The following is a 13683-nucleotide window of genomic DNA, read 5'->3' on the forward strand; positions in this document are numbered from 1 at the left end:
CAGAATCTTCCTCTATGACAGTAACTTAAAATACTTCGATCGACAACTAACGTCGTCACAAGGGCGATTTAAATGTAATAATTTCATGCATTAATTGTTTTTTTTTTCCAGAAAGATGTGATTTACAAATTGATCATACACTCCTGTTTGTGAAAATTGCAACACCACGAAGGACTTACGTGAGCAGCGCCCTCCGAAAGGCGGATCGAACCGAATATAAATAGACGGCTGTACCGAGGCGTGTATGATTATCGGTGGTTATATGCTAGAATAAACGTTAACTGAATCTTTACTATGCCTCTCCGACGAAAGAACGCGAAATTTGAGCAAATTTCGTAGTTTGAACGGGGCAGAATCGTCGGCCATCGCGAAGCTGGATTGTCTCATCGTGCAGTAGCCGCTCGTGTGCAGCGTAACAGCAGCACAATCATGCGTGTTTGGAAGCAGTGGATGGACGAGGGTCGGACAGCTCGGAAATCCGGGAGTGGACCCCGAAATGTGACGTCAGCTCGCGATGACAGACACCTGGTGCGTATGGCGCTGACGGACCGCAAAGCTTCTTCTAGACAATTAGCAGCACTGTGGGCAACAGCTACAGGTGTTTCATTGTATGCTTCATCAATTCGGAGACGTCTGCTGCAGCGTGGGCTGCGCGCAAGGATTCCTTTATACAGGATTCCTCTCACGCAAAACCATTGCCGTCTGTGGCTACAATGGAGCAATGTGCATAGGAGCTGGTGTGCTGATTGGCAGCAGGTCGTCTTTTCTGACGAATCCCGCTTCGAATGTGTGGCACCATGATGGCCAAATTCGTGTCAGGCGCTATGTCGGTGAACGGCACAGTGGACGAACACCCGGAGTTATGGTGTGGTGTGCCATAGCATATCATGGACGATCACAATTGCTACAAATTGTGGGCAATTTGAACAACACCCGATACATAAACGAAGTTTTACAGCCCCAAGCTATTCCTTTCCTACAAAGATTGCCAGGGGCTGCATTCCAGCAGGATAATGCTCGTCCACATGTCGCCAGGACTGTCAAATCCTACCTTGATTCGCAGCAGGTACAGCTTCTTCTTTGGCCCCGGATATGTCACCGATTGAACATGCTTGGGATTTCGTTGGGCGACGTCTCGCTCGTGATCCTCGTGCTGTTGCTTCGACAGACGAACTTTGGTTGCTCATACAAACAATATGGAATACTCTTCCGCAGGCAGATATTCAAACTTCGTTTCACTCCATGCCGAGTCGTGTAACAGCTCTTATTGGGCGCGTGGTAGCCACACAAAATACTAATTTCTATTTATTTTTATTGTTTGTTTGGTTTGAAAATGTAACCATTTATTTGTACCATTACCACTCAACTGTGTATTGAATTTCTTTCAACTATGATGCTTCCTTCATGGTGTTGCAATTTTCACAAACAGGAGTGTATATACACTTATACACATATATTCTTCGTTTTATTTATATAGACTAGGTTATGTAGACAAAGTCGAGTCAAAAAATTATCTATCTTAAATAAATATTATACAGGTACTGTTTATTTTAAAACTTCGTGGTACACAGCATTTTTTTATTCATTTTTATGAGATTTTAAAACAAATTGATTCACCTTATTTCCTGATCAAGAGAGAGCAACATGTAATTGCCCATATGTTAGGCAATGTTCTGGCATGTAACTTGTACTGCGTAAAGCTGTACGTTTGACCTTCGGATTTGTTGATGGTGATGGCAAAAGAAACTTTCATTGGAAATCGTAAACGAACAAAAAAGTAAACAATAATCTTTTCACGTAAAATATGTTCATCACCGAGACGTTGTCTCACAGCAAAGCATTTTTTTTTTTTAATTTGCTTAAAATGATAGGAATAAAATAGTTGAGCAAACAAGTAACTAAATGAGGGGCTTGATATCAGATTTCTTATCGCTATTTAGCGCTTTGCAATGATGCAGAATCCTTGCAAAAATAAAAATTTAGAGCACCCACCCATGCTTTTTTTTTCTTTGCATTAAAATTAATTGTTATTCAATTATTTTGTTTCTATTATTTTAAGCTAATCAAAAAGATATGTTATACATAGCTGTAGGACATCGTCTCGTTGATGAGCATCACAATCAAAGGTATTTTTTACTTTTTAGTTCATTTTGCTACAAGAGTGTTGGTTGAGTTTTCTTGGTTGTTGAATATGCGTCATTTGACACAGCTTTTATTTTCAAGGTAGACCGTGCAACGCCGGGCAGCGCAGATATTTCGTTTATAAAACGTGTAGCAGACTGTCTAACGAACGTAAATACTTCAAGGACAGCTACATGGAGAATCAATTTAATTAGCAGTGAAAAGAAATCACTTAAACTGCAGGTTTCGATTTAACCTTATTCTGCTGAATTCCAAGTTCATTAACTGACTTGAGGATGGAAGCCAGATAAAATGTTTGTTGCCAAATACCGCCGCAAACCAAAATCATCTAATTCACTACACGCTATCGGACATGTTTTGAAATCGATATCGCTTATAATACTTAGAGATAAATGTCCGAAAAATCGTGGGTCAGCGGTATCATATCTCGGTGTTATCGTCCGCGGCAAAATTGCGAGTGCTGGTTGAATGATGTAGCGCCATGAACTTGAAAATAGTGACCGATAGCGATACTGAGAGAGAGCGAAGAGCGTTTCCGTCGGGATCATCTGAAAACATGGAGCATAAACCAGGTAAGCGCATATTTACATCTTTAAAAATAATTTTCCGATTTATGATGAGTCTCTGTGTTTGTGTTATTAACAGTTCCTGTCATAGTTATCATCCCTCCTAATTACAAACTCTGACCAAAAAGAAAAAAGAGAGAGAGAGAGAAGAAAAAAAAAAACGAACAACAAACTCACTGTCTCCTCGAATTGTACTGCTGTATGTCAGGGACTGGGAAACGCCAACGGCCTTCTTGAGTTCTTCAAACGCCGTACTATAATTATTTACAATTTGCATATATGTTCAGTTACATAAATATTACTAAACATATAAGCCATCTTAGTGGCGTAGTGGATAGTTCGGTAGAGCCCGATTAAGATATCAGGAGGCCCTAGCCCACATGCTTTTCCGGGACTCATGTGTAGTCAACCCTCACAATTTTAGCCATTGGCGAAAACAGTTTCAGCTATTTGTTTAAAAAAAATTAGCCCCATTTGGGGGCCCCTAAAAAGTGGCGGCCCTAGGCTACGGCTTAGTTGGCTTATTCAGTAATCAGGCCCTGTAGTTCGGCGGTGCTGTATACAACGACGCAAAAAGCTCCTGTTGCACAAGGGGCTATCGCCACCACTGCCAATTGTTTTCAAGATGAAGAAAATCGTCAGCGTCAGCAGCATATGATTATGCAGCATTTAAAATATCCCCTGAGTATTCATTTGGCTAAATCTGAAGTGCAGAGAAAAGTGTGCATTTTTTTCCTTTTTGGACATTTTTTCCTTAACGTAGATAAAACTTTTGTTTGGAAAAGATGTGGTGGGGATGTGTTGATTGATGCTATTTTGAGAATCCTCTGATGTTGTTCCTGGAACATCGATCACAAACTTGATGTAGCCAATACAAGCCAAACTTGCCCAGTGGCCATGACTATTGCTGAGGTAAATCTAACCTGGCAGCTTCGCAATGCTATGATTAGGATCTGCCCAGCCTTCACAATGCTGCCAGGTTAGGTTTGCCCGACTATAGTCATTTACATTAAATATGTTTAAATAGAAGGATTGTGGTTATGGTACATGTCTTATTATTAGACGTGTGTTGTATATTGTAAAGTAATATTTACATTAGTTTCTTAGTATATCTATATAACAATACAGTAAGGCAGCTTATTACACTGTGCAGCAAAAAAAAAAAAACCTTCAAAACGCTTCTGACATGTAATTCTTGCTGATTCTTATGCAAAATAACCCACTGAATCCCAATAGGAGCATCGTTTTCCCTCATCACGTCCCATTTTTTAGAATGGCACCCCCCCCCCCCCCATTTTTTTCCTTTTCGACAGTTTCATATAGCCATTATTTTCATTTGGGGGGGGGGGGAATGAGGGAGCGTTATATTAGCCATTAACATTCTTCCGATAGGCTAGAAGGTGCAGAGTTTATAAGCATGAACATTTGGCTTACGCCGGGATACTCATGGGGACTCCTCCTAAAATACTTTAAAAAATCAACAAACCCAATATTTTTTTTCACACAGAATTGTTTTAGATTTTTTAAACTCATTATTCGACATAAAGAGTATAGGACGCACTCGTATCGGAAAACAAACTTAAAGGTTTGAAAAAAAAGGTAAAAAATAAAATAATAGTTTAAAATAATCTTTGGATGAAAGTAGTTGACCAATCACTTAATTTTAATGTAATACAAAAAAGCGTGGGGTGCTGTCTATTTACATTTTTGCTTGGACAACAAATGGAAGAAATTCAAGACAACTGATAAGAAGCCATCCATGCTTTTTTGTATTACATTAAAATTAAGTGATTGGTCGACTACTATCATCCAAAGATTATTTTTCACTTTTTAGTTCACTTTGCTACGAAAGCGTGTTTTTTTAGTTTTTTAAACTATTATTTTATTTTTCTGTTTTTTAGTATTATGTTGGAGAATTATCAGGCGAGGAAATTATTTATAAAACGAGTGCGAGGTAATGTCTTTAAGTTAAGACAAGGGCACCCCAATGGGAAGCTACTGTGAGTCATCGATGTATGTTTCCGGAAATCATATTTATATTACTTTGAAAATTTGAGATGCATTTGAATAAAAGTTTTGTTCAAAAATGGTCTGATCACCAATGAATTTCCAATTGAAGGGTCACCTAAATTTTGGCATGAAATTAGTTAAAAACAATTATATTTCATGTTCTAATTACCTTGGAACATTGGAACAAATTTTGTCTGATGCAGAAAAATTACAGGTTTTTGTAGATATTTTAAAATAATTTTTGCGAGCATTTTTTAATGTATTTTTTTAATTTTTCCTTTTTTACATTGTTGGATTTATGCCAAAATATTGATTAAAATTGGAGGAAACTAACAATTAAAAGAGTTAATTAATTAATTTGATTATAGAATATTGCATTGTCATCGGGTTTGAGGTCGCGTGCCAAATTTCAAAAGAATCCGATCGCAGGAAGTGGACGAAATTTGAGCTGCAAGATTCCGTTACAAGATACATACATACATACATACAGGTGAAGCTAATAAAAGCGTGTTAAAAAATAGTCACAATTTTCAAAATTTTTATGAAAATACAAATGTTTAAAACTTTTGTTCTAAACCCATTCGAATGCTTTTAACACTTTTCACATGTCTTTATGATTAACTACATCCCTTTACAGTTTTAAGTGCGCGAATAAACCTTACATTTTCGTGAAATTAACTAAAAATCGATTTTTTAACCATTTTTTGTACAATGCAATATTGCTCCTTTTATAGTCCAGTACTTTTTTTCAGAATGAATGTGCACTATGCCTCTCTTTGTTGAAAATGCAGTTATATTACAAGTACATTAACAACCCTGAAACCACCACAAGGAGGTGACTGCATTTCGTATTCTATCCTGCTCTTCCCATCCACCCAGCCAAGTTATTTACGTATTTACAATTACTATATAACTTTAAACACGTTTTTTCTTTTGAGTATAAGTTTGAAGTTGGACTTTGAGTCAGATTTAGCATTAATGATCGCGAGTATGAAGTTTTTCTTATAAATCCATATCTTTCACCGTCATTAAATACCAGTCTATCTATTCTTTAACCAGTTTCGTAACCCTGTCAGTAGCCGGAGTGTTAAAAGGGAACATTTGTTGAATTAATGACAAAACTTCAACTATCATCAACTGTACTTGATGGATATTGTCAATGTAATACATGAAGAAAATGTAACCCTGATCTTGTTGCAAATATCCTTGACATTTCACGCATCACCGTTCGTTGACGTGAGTTAATGGAGTTACAGAGCTGTATATTTTTCAAGCTGAACTAATGAGATATGTAGGTATTCTTAAGTCATATCCTAAATTATTCCTCATATTGTTCCATATAACAATTTTAAAAAAATTAAAGATTCCATTTAACATGGACTTGTACACTTATTGAAAGTTGCACAATGTATAAGTCGTTTGTCTTATACACTATATACTGTCTTGTATTGTCTGTTGATAACCTAAACATTGGGAATCTGGTAATCTAAAGAAATGGCTACTATGCCAATTCTGAGAACTTGTTATTGGTCATAGTAGTGGGCAACAGTCAAAATGTAAAGCAGTTGAATCAGAGAAAGGCATACGAGGCAAAATATCAGGTAGACGCAAGAGATGGACTTATAAAAGAGCAACTTTATGCTTACAATCATAATGCCACAACTCAATCATATGTCCAACTTCAAACTCTGGTCCTAACATTGAAATTCATTTAAAATTGTGCAGTAAAAGTAAATGTAAGTCCTGTAATGACTGTCCTTCTTGGTTGGATGGATGGGAAGGGCAGAGTGCAGCATGAAGTGCCCACCTCCTTGTGGTGGGTTCTCTGTTGTTAATGCAATAAAATATTTTTGCATTTTCAACAAAGAGATACATATTGCACATTTATTGCAAAAGACATATAACTGGACCATGAAAGGAAAAATATTGCAATGTACAAAAAATTGTAAAAAAAAAAAATAGATTTTCCGTTAATTTCACGAAAATGTGAAGTTTATTCGCACACTTAAAACTGGAAAGGAATGTAGTTTATCATATGTGAAAAAAGTGTTAAAAGGAAGCCTTTGAATAGTTTTAGAACAAGAGTTTCAAACATTTGTATTTTCATAAAAACTATGGAAATTGGCCATTTTTTACCTTTTTTTTTCAAACTTTTAAGCTCGTTTCCCGGTAACTAAACCTTAATATTTTTCAAAAATAACACCAGAGATGAATTTCTCGGGTTCAAATACATTGCATCCCAAATGTGCATGTCAAAGTTAAAAAATTTCCTTTTTATGACCTACCCTAACTGCCATAGCTCAACTTTTCAGAGCTGCACTATGTACTTTATTTCATTTCCTATAGGTAAAGATGTGAGATCTCGAATGGAGAGCTCGGAGGAAGCGAAAAGAAGTATTTTCAAGGAAGTGGCTCCGTACTCTGCAAACTTTTTGGATCCATTTTCCATCACACAGACTCTTACAAAGTTTGAAAAAATTAAGGTAATCACACTTTGCGTTTTCTAGTTGCTCTTTTTTAATAATTAATATATTATGTTAATATTCATCATCTGTGAAAAGATTTCTATAACAGCAGCACTTGATATGTTATAACGTCAGAAAAACAGAATTGGAGAAAATCCATGTCCTACGAAATACGTAGAACTTTTAGCTAACTTACAGGGTGTTTCAAAAATAACAATCCATTTTCATGACCTGCATGTTTAATGAAGGAAATGATTGAATGCATTGAACAAGGAACATATATACATAGAAATTTTATAAAGTTCTACAGTTCAACCCTGCTTGTCAACGCACAGAGACCAAGTATCCGCCATGGAATGAAACACATCCTTTTTAGTTTATCCGCTATAATGATGCTGACTACTTCCATAATCTTTTGCAGACTAGTGATTTCAATTAGGGCTGTGGAGTCGGAGGAAAAAATGACCGATTCCGGTTCCGAAGGTTTTAGTCTTTTAGTACTTTCGACTCCGACTCCTTTACCTCAAAATCAGTTCGACTCGAACTCCGCAAACACTGGCGGAGTGAGGTACACACACGGTTAATACCACAAGCACTGGCGGAGTTTCGTACTTAGATGGAAAATGACCAACTCCAACACTGGAATTTTTAAACCTTTGACTCTCTACTTTTTCACCCCAAAATCCATCCGACTTCGACTCCACAGCCCTGATTTAATCTCTGTATGCAAGGAACTTGATGTAACCATAAGCGAAGAAGCCAACGTTATGATCTATGTAACGAGAATCGGCTTTTCAAGTCCAAATAACTCCCTGTTCTCCTCGCTTTTTTCCTTCTGGTTGTCATGGTTACGACACTGTGAACTGTTCCCCCACGCTGCTTCTGCAAATGTTATACATTGCAAAAGCAACGTAGCCGAAAACTAACCATGACAACCAGAATGAGAAAAGCGAGGAGAGCGGGAAAGTTATTTGGCCTTGTCTCGTTACTTAGACTATAAAGCAAGTGGGGATCACGCCCAGAGATCACTTGCTTCCCCCCTCCATTTTCAGGTGGATATGCCATGGGACATATCAAAGAGATCGGCTGAATATTCCCGGTGAACCACAGGTGAAAGTTGACATTCTCCGATATCGGTCTTTCACGGTTTATATACACATACACACAAACACATGTAAAGTGTCATAACTTGAGAGGAACCACTAACACTCACCAATCTCTTTGCCTTTGGGTCAGTCTTACTGCAGTTTGTAACTGTCTCCTGTTTAACTTGAAAATTGCATTAAAAGTCTACATAAAACAACAATGAAATTTGTTCTTTAATAGGTTGTATTGCTATCAGTGACACTTTTCCCCATACGAGTGATTCTGATGTCTCTCCTCTTGGTCTGCGACTGGATAATAGGCTCTGTTATTTTATACGGAATGCCGAAGGATCAAGCTCTGGGTACAGAGCCCTTGGTTGGATGGCGCAGGTGAGAAAATTTTCACACAAATTGTATTTACTTAGTACTTCTGTTGTGTCACGATAGGAGTTGGGAGTTATTGTATGTTTTCGAACAAACTTCACTGAAAAAAGCTTGTTTGAAGTTCTAGTGCTTGAATACGCCACCTTGCGGTGATTTACAAAAGTATCCAAAGACGAAAAACATTTCAATTTTCGTCAAGTCTCTTTGGACAGGGGATGTCCTACCAGGACCTGATTACTGAAAAGGCCAACTAGGTCTCAGCCTATTGCCCCTGCAGTTGAGGAGCCCTCATATGGCTAAATTTGTTTTAGCCAATGGCTAAAATTGTAAGGTTTGGCTTCGGGGGGGGGGGCGAAAAAGTGCTTGGCCTATTGCCACCCGACATCTTAATCGGGCCCTGTGTCCTACGCATGTAGTCTGGTCTCGGTTTTACCTCTTTTAACCACCATCATCTGGAGGCTCCATCGGCTTCTACGCGGTAGAAAAATTACAGAAACGTTACTAGTTATTTCCGTGGAACGTTTCAGGATTTCACAGGTTTTCATCTATTTCCCCGTAAAATCAAGTATCTTTGCAAAAAAGTTTCCTGAATTGTTATAAGTTTCACGAATCCTGAATTTTCACTGTTGTGAAAAATACTTTTATCTACCAGTTGACTGTTTGTATTTAGTTTGTTAAGTGTATCGGCTTTCACTCGATTACGGCCCGTCCAGATTAACTAAAAGCTCCCAAGGCGGGCGAATGAGTCACTGGATAGCTGCAGCTTGGCAAGAATTATAGACAAAGGAGATTGGTTCTTGCTGCAATCTTCTCTCAGCTTTGGCCATGGTTGCTTAAATGCTTCGGGAGCGGGAGCATCCTTCGTAAATCATGAAGGTTCTAACCAATTACATTAAACGTATACCCTATTATTCTTGAAAGGCCCCCAAACATGACTGGTTTTATATAACAGGGGAGATTTCCTAACACTTCAGAAAATTTCAAAAATACTTTCAGGAAGATTACTGACTTTTAGTGAGAAACGTTCCTGGTTTTTGCAAGATATGTTACTGGCGGAAATTGGGCACATTATTTTCCAGGAACGTTTCAGAATCGTTTTTACATTGTAAAGTTTATTATTTGGATAGGACCTGTAACTTGTGAAAAAGGGAGTTTTTGATTTGATTATTTTAAGGGTATTTATCAAGTTAATTGATTTTAAATCTGTTTCAGTAGAACTTGAATCTGGTGTAAATTGCATGGCAGGTAGCTAAGTAGAAACATATCTCAGTGATAAATTTGAAAGGCTTTATTTTTCACTCAAAACAAAGAGCAGCACTCGATTTTGTTTTTGATAGAAATGAATTATCTAAATTTGAGTTTTTATATTTCTGGTCATTTTTGTTGTGATTCAATTGGGGATATAATTGCTCTCTCTCTCTCTCTCTCTCTCTTTGTAAATTTAAATATTTGGAGAAGAAAAAAAAAGGAAAATAGTGAATGAGTTTAAAATTTTATTTGTTTAAAAAAAATTATTATTGTTAGGAACTTACTGAAGAAAAAACGTCTAAGCGTTTGAGGGAATAAACACAATTTCAGTTTCGTGTTAACTAATTTTTCCCTCTACTTCTAAACAGATTTTGTTCTCAGACATTTGTTTTAAAAGTCAAAAACATTATAATTAAAGAAATTGCCAGAAAATATATCGGTATGTGGAAAAGTAGAGTCGTTTAAAAATGGGCAAAACTCTTATGAATTCTCGTGTATTATTAATGTTAACTAATATAAAAAAAAAAAAAAAAAAAAAAACACACACACACACATAAGGGTCATTCCATGTCAAGTGATCCAAAGTTTTTTCCCTCACCTTTTTGTATTTCTTTGAAATTTGGCTCATCAATTGTACCCTTTGAGGTGATCAAAAGTCCAAATTTTTAGATTTTTATCTCCATTATTTTTTATTTATGACACTTTGATTTTTTGAAAAACCCTCTTTTTTTCATAGATGCTTGATTATAAAATGAACGATAACTCAGCACCAAATATAGATAAAATGATTTGGTAAAAAGCATTTTAAAGTACATTAGTTGCTGTTTAATGGGTTATGCAACACGACTAATTTCAAAAAAAATTTTAATTTTTAAAAAATAAAATTTAAATTTTAAATTTAAATTTCTCAGAAAAGGTATAATGATTTTTTTTTTTTTAAATTCTCAAAAATTTGTGTGTATTTTATCTTTATTTGTGCAAAGTTTCAAGTTGGGATCTCAATGGGATCATATTTTTATGAATTTTTTAATAAAATTTGACTTATGAAATAATGACAATTTTCAGATTGTAACTAGTTAAAAATGGGGTTCTCTTACTGGGGATGATCTAGTAAGTAGTAATTGATCATGCCTAAGCTTGAAATGCGCTGACATGAATTTGTAGCTTAATACCCCCTCCGCCACACAACCACTTTTTGTCTTTTTTTTTTTTTTTTTCAAAACTGTATTCAAAAAAAAAAAAGCTGGCATGTCATGTAAGAGTTATAGTTAGTGATGTGCCGGATCGTTAAAAAAGTAGATCCGCGGATACGGGTCCGGACCTCAAAAATTATTTACACAATTCAACTATCCAAGTGTAAAATTTGTTACGGAAGGTATTCCCGTCAGGGTAATGGCAGTTTCTTCAAAAAATGTCATGTATTTCATGTATTTCTGCCTTAGCCCTGGCTATAGGGCGGTAACTTAAGTACCGCCCTATAACATAACAGTAAGTACTTACTGTTATGTACAGTAACCCCTGTACATAACAGTAAGTTACTGAATATGATTTACTCTTTAAAGAAATCTCCGTTAAAATTGAGGGAGAGTTGGAAGGAATGGGTCAGCGCTGCATTAATTCTTAAATAGAATTTGAAAAATTATTTGTAGCCTGCTCGGTAGATCTAAGATACAGGAGCAAGAGTGTAAAGTTGCTAATGGACAGGCTAGAAATAATTTTTCGCATTTTATTTCATCATAAATGTAGCGCTGACCCATTCTACCCAACTTACTCCGACCGACGAAATAACAGAGCCGGGAGAACTTTTACAAACAGTAAATAGAGAATTTTAGTCTCTCTCTCTCTCTCTCTTTTTTTTTTTTGTTTTTTGAAGGATCCCGAGAAAAACCAAAAATGAAGAATAACACAAACCCCAAATCAATAACAAAAACTAATATTAAATTAAAAATTAAAAAAAAATGTCCTAGAGGGCCGACCTCATATTAAGATGAATTTCGTGGGTCAGAACACACATTGTTTACAAATATGAACTGACAGCAGATAGAAATTTTAAAACATTGAGCTTTTTCTCCTTATTTTCCAACTATGAAATCGCTACCAATCACGCGTATAAAGGCTTAGAATTGCATTTAAAATTTACTTAAACAAGATTATAGCTTCTACTGTACACATAACTTGGAAGTTCCAAACAAATATTAAACGCAGAAAACTTAATTCTTACAATTAGGGCCCAATATTTTTAGCGTGCGGATAAGTTTTTACCACCATAATTGTGAAAAATGTTAAGTCGGTTTTAATTAATATCCCTGGTAATTAAAGTTCTACAAAAACGACTCTTTCGATCAATACACTTTCGATCAAGTCATCTTTTGAACGAAAAAATTTATAAAAATTGGTTCTTCTGTTTAGGAGCTACGATGCCCAGAAATAGACACACAGATACACACTTTTTAAAACTTATTACCCCTTCCTTTTTGCTTGGGGGAGGGGGTACAAATTGACTTCGGAAATGATACATCATAACTTAAATAGGCAGGGTCTGATTACCGTACAGGCACACTAGGCCTGGGCCTGGGGCCCCCTCTTCCTAAGGGGCCCCAAATTACTTAAAGAATTATGCATAGCATTACAACTATACAAAAAATACACACATTTTTAAAATAATAGCCTTCAGGGGTCCTCAAAATTATTATGGGCCTTGGGCCTCACTTTTAATTAGTCGGGCTTTGTAAATAGGGAATAAAACCTAATTTAAACGGAATTTAAGAGTCTTATTCAAATATTTAAGAATTTTTAGAATAGAAAAGATCCGTTTAAGATCCGTCAAAAAAGTAACGGATACGAATACGAATCTTTATTTTCCCTCTGATATCCGCGGATACGGATGTCCGGAATATCACTATTTATAATCCTAATAAACTGAACGCACGCTGCTAAACATAAGTAGTGACTAAAGCTTATAAATGGGGGGGGGGGGGGGGGTCATAAAAACTAAAAGTCAGAAAAACTTTAACAGACAAATGGAAAAAATCATTTGCAGCTTTTTTTTTCTTTCGGAAAGTGGGACGGTAGGAGGAAGGGGGAGGGGGCAATCTGGAATGAAGCTTAACAACATGGAAGGTTATGCTCAAACTAGCAAAATTTGTTTGATCTATAACTGCTTTTAATATATGTATAAATAATCTCGCTGCATTGCTCTCCTTTACAACTGAAATTAAAAAGAAAACTAGCATTGAAGAAAAGAAAAAAACAGCTGCACTCCAAATGTTGTAGAAAGACAGTTAGTTTTATGCGGACAGACATATGATCTGATACTTAGATTTAGTTTTAGTTCAGTGTGAAAAGAATGGAACAACACGGGGGGAAACACTCCTATTTTGCTATGACCTTGGGGCAAACTATTTCTTTCCTCCCTCCAAAATTGAAAGTTAGTGCAAGGGTAGGGGATGAAATGAATTCATAACTCCTTATCAGATAGTGAATTAATCAAATACACTTTGTGAAGTTCGGATTGAAAAAGAAACACTTGGTCTGAAAAAAAAAAGCATCAGGTGAGGCGTGATACTAGTATAGTGTTAATCGTAGGTGTGGATGGGGGGGGGGGGGGTAATGTACTTTGTGTAGAAGAAAATGTACCAGCTTTTAATATGTTTTCTGTTCATTTTGTTTTATTTTGTTCATTTTTTTATTTTTTTACATTTTGAAAATAGTTTTGAAAAAAAACAAAAAATAATAAAAGTGCTGGTGCAGGGGGGGGGGCTTTTTCTTGCTTTAAAGAAGAAC

General features: G+C 36.2%; 1 protein-coding gene across 1 annotated transcript in view; it reads left to right on the top strand.

Annotated features, from left to right (window-relative positions):
- The first annotated feature begins 2621 nt into the window (after nucleotides 1-2621).
- Nucleotides 2622-13683, top strand: part of LOC129224399 (lysophosphatidylcholine acyltransferase 1-like) — a 40273-nt gene continuing 29211 nt past the window's right edge. Inside the window, exons 1-3 of the mRNA XM_054858848.1 lie at nucleotides 2622-2714; nucleotides 7065-7201; nucleotides 8510-8658. Of these exons, the coding sequence (XP_054714823.1) occupies nucleotides 2624-2714; nucleotides 7065-7201; nucleotides 8510-8658 (377 nt within the window). The 5' untranslated portion in view covers nucleotides 2622-2623. The remainder of the gene's footprint in view (nucleotides 2715-7064; nucleotides 7202-8509; nucleotides 8659-13683) is intronic.

The sequence above is a fragment of the Uloborus diversus genome, chromosome 6 (assembly GCF_026930045.1).
Source record: "Uloborus diversus isolate 005 chromosome 6, Udiv.v.3.1, whole genome shotgun sequence".
Lineage (NCBI taxonomy): Eukaryota > Metazoa > Arthropoda > Arachnida > Araneae > Uloboridae > Uloborus > Uloborus diversus.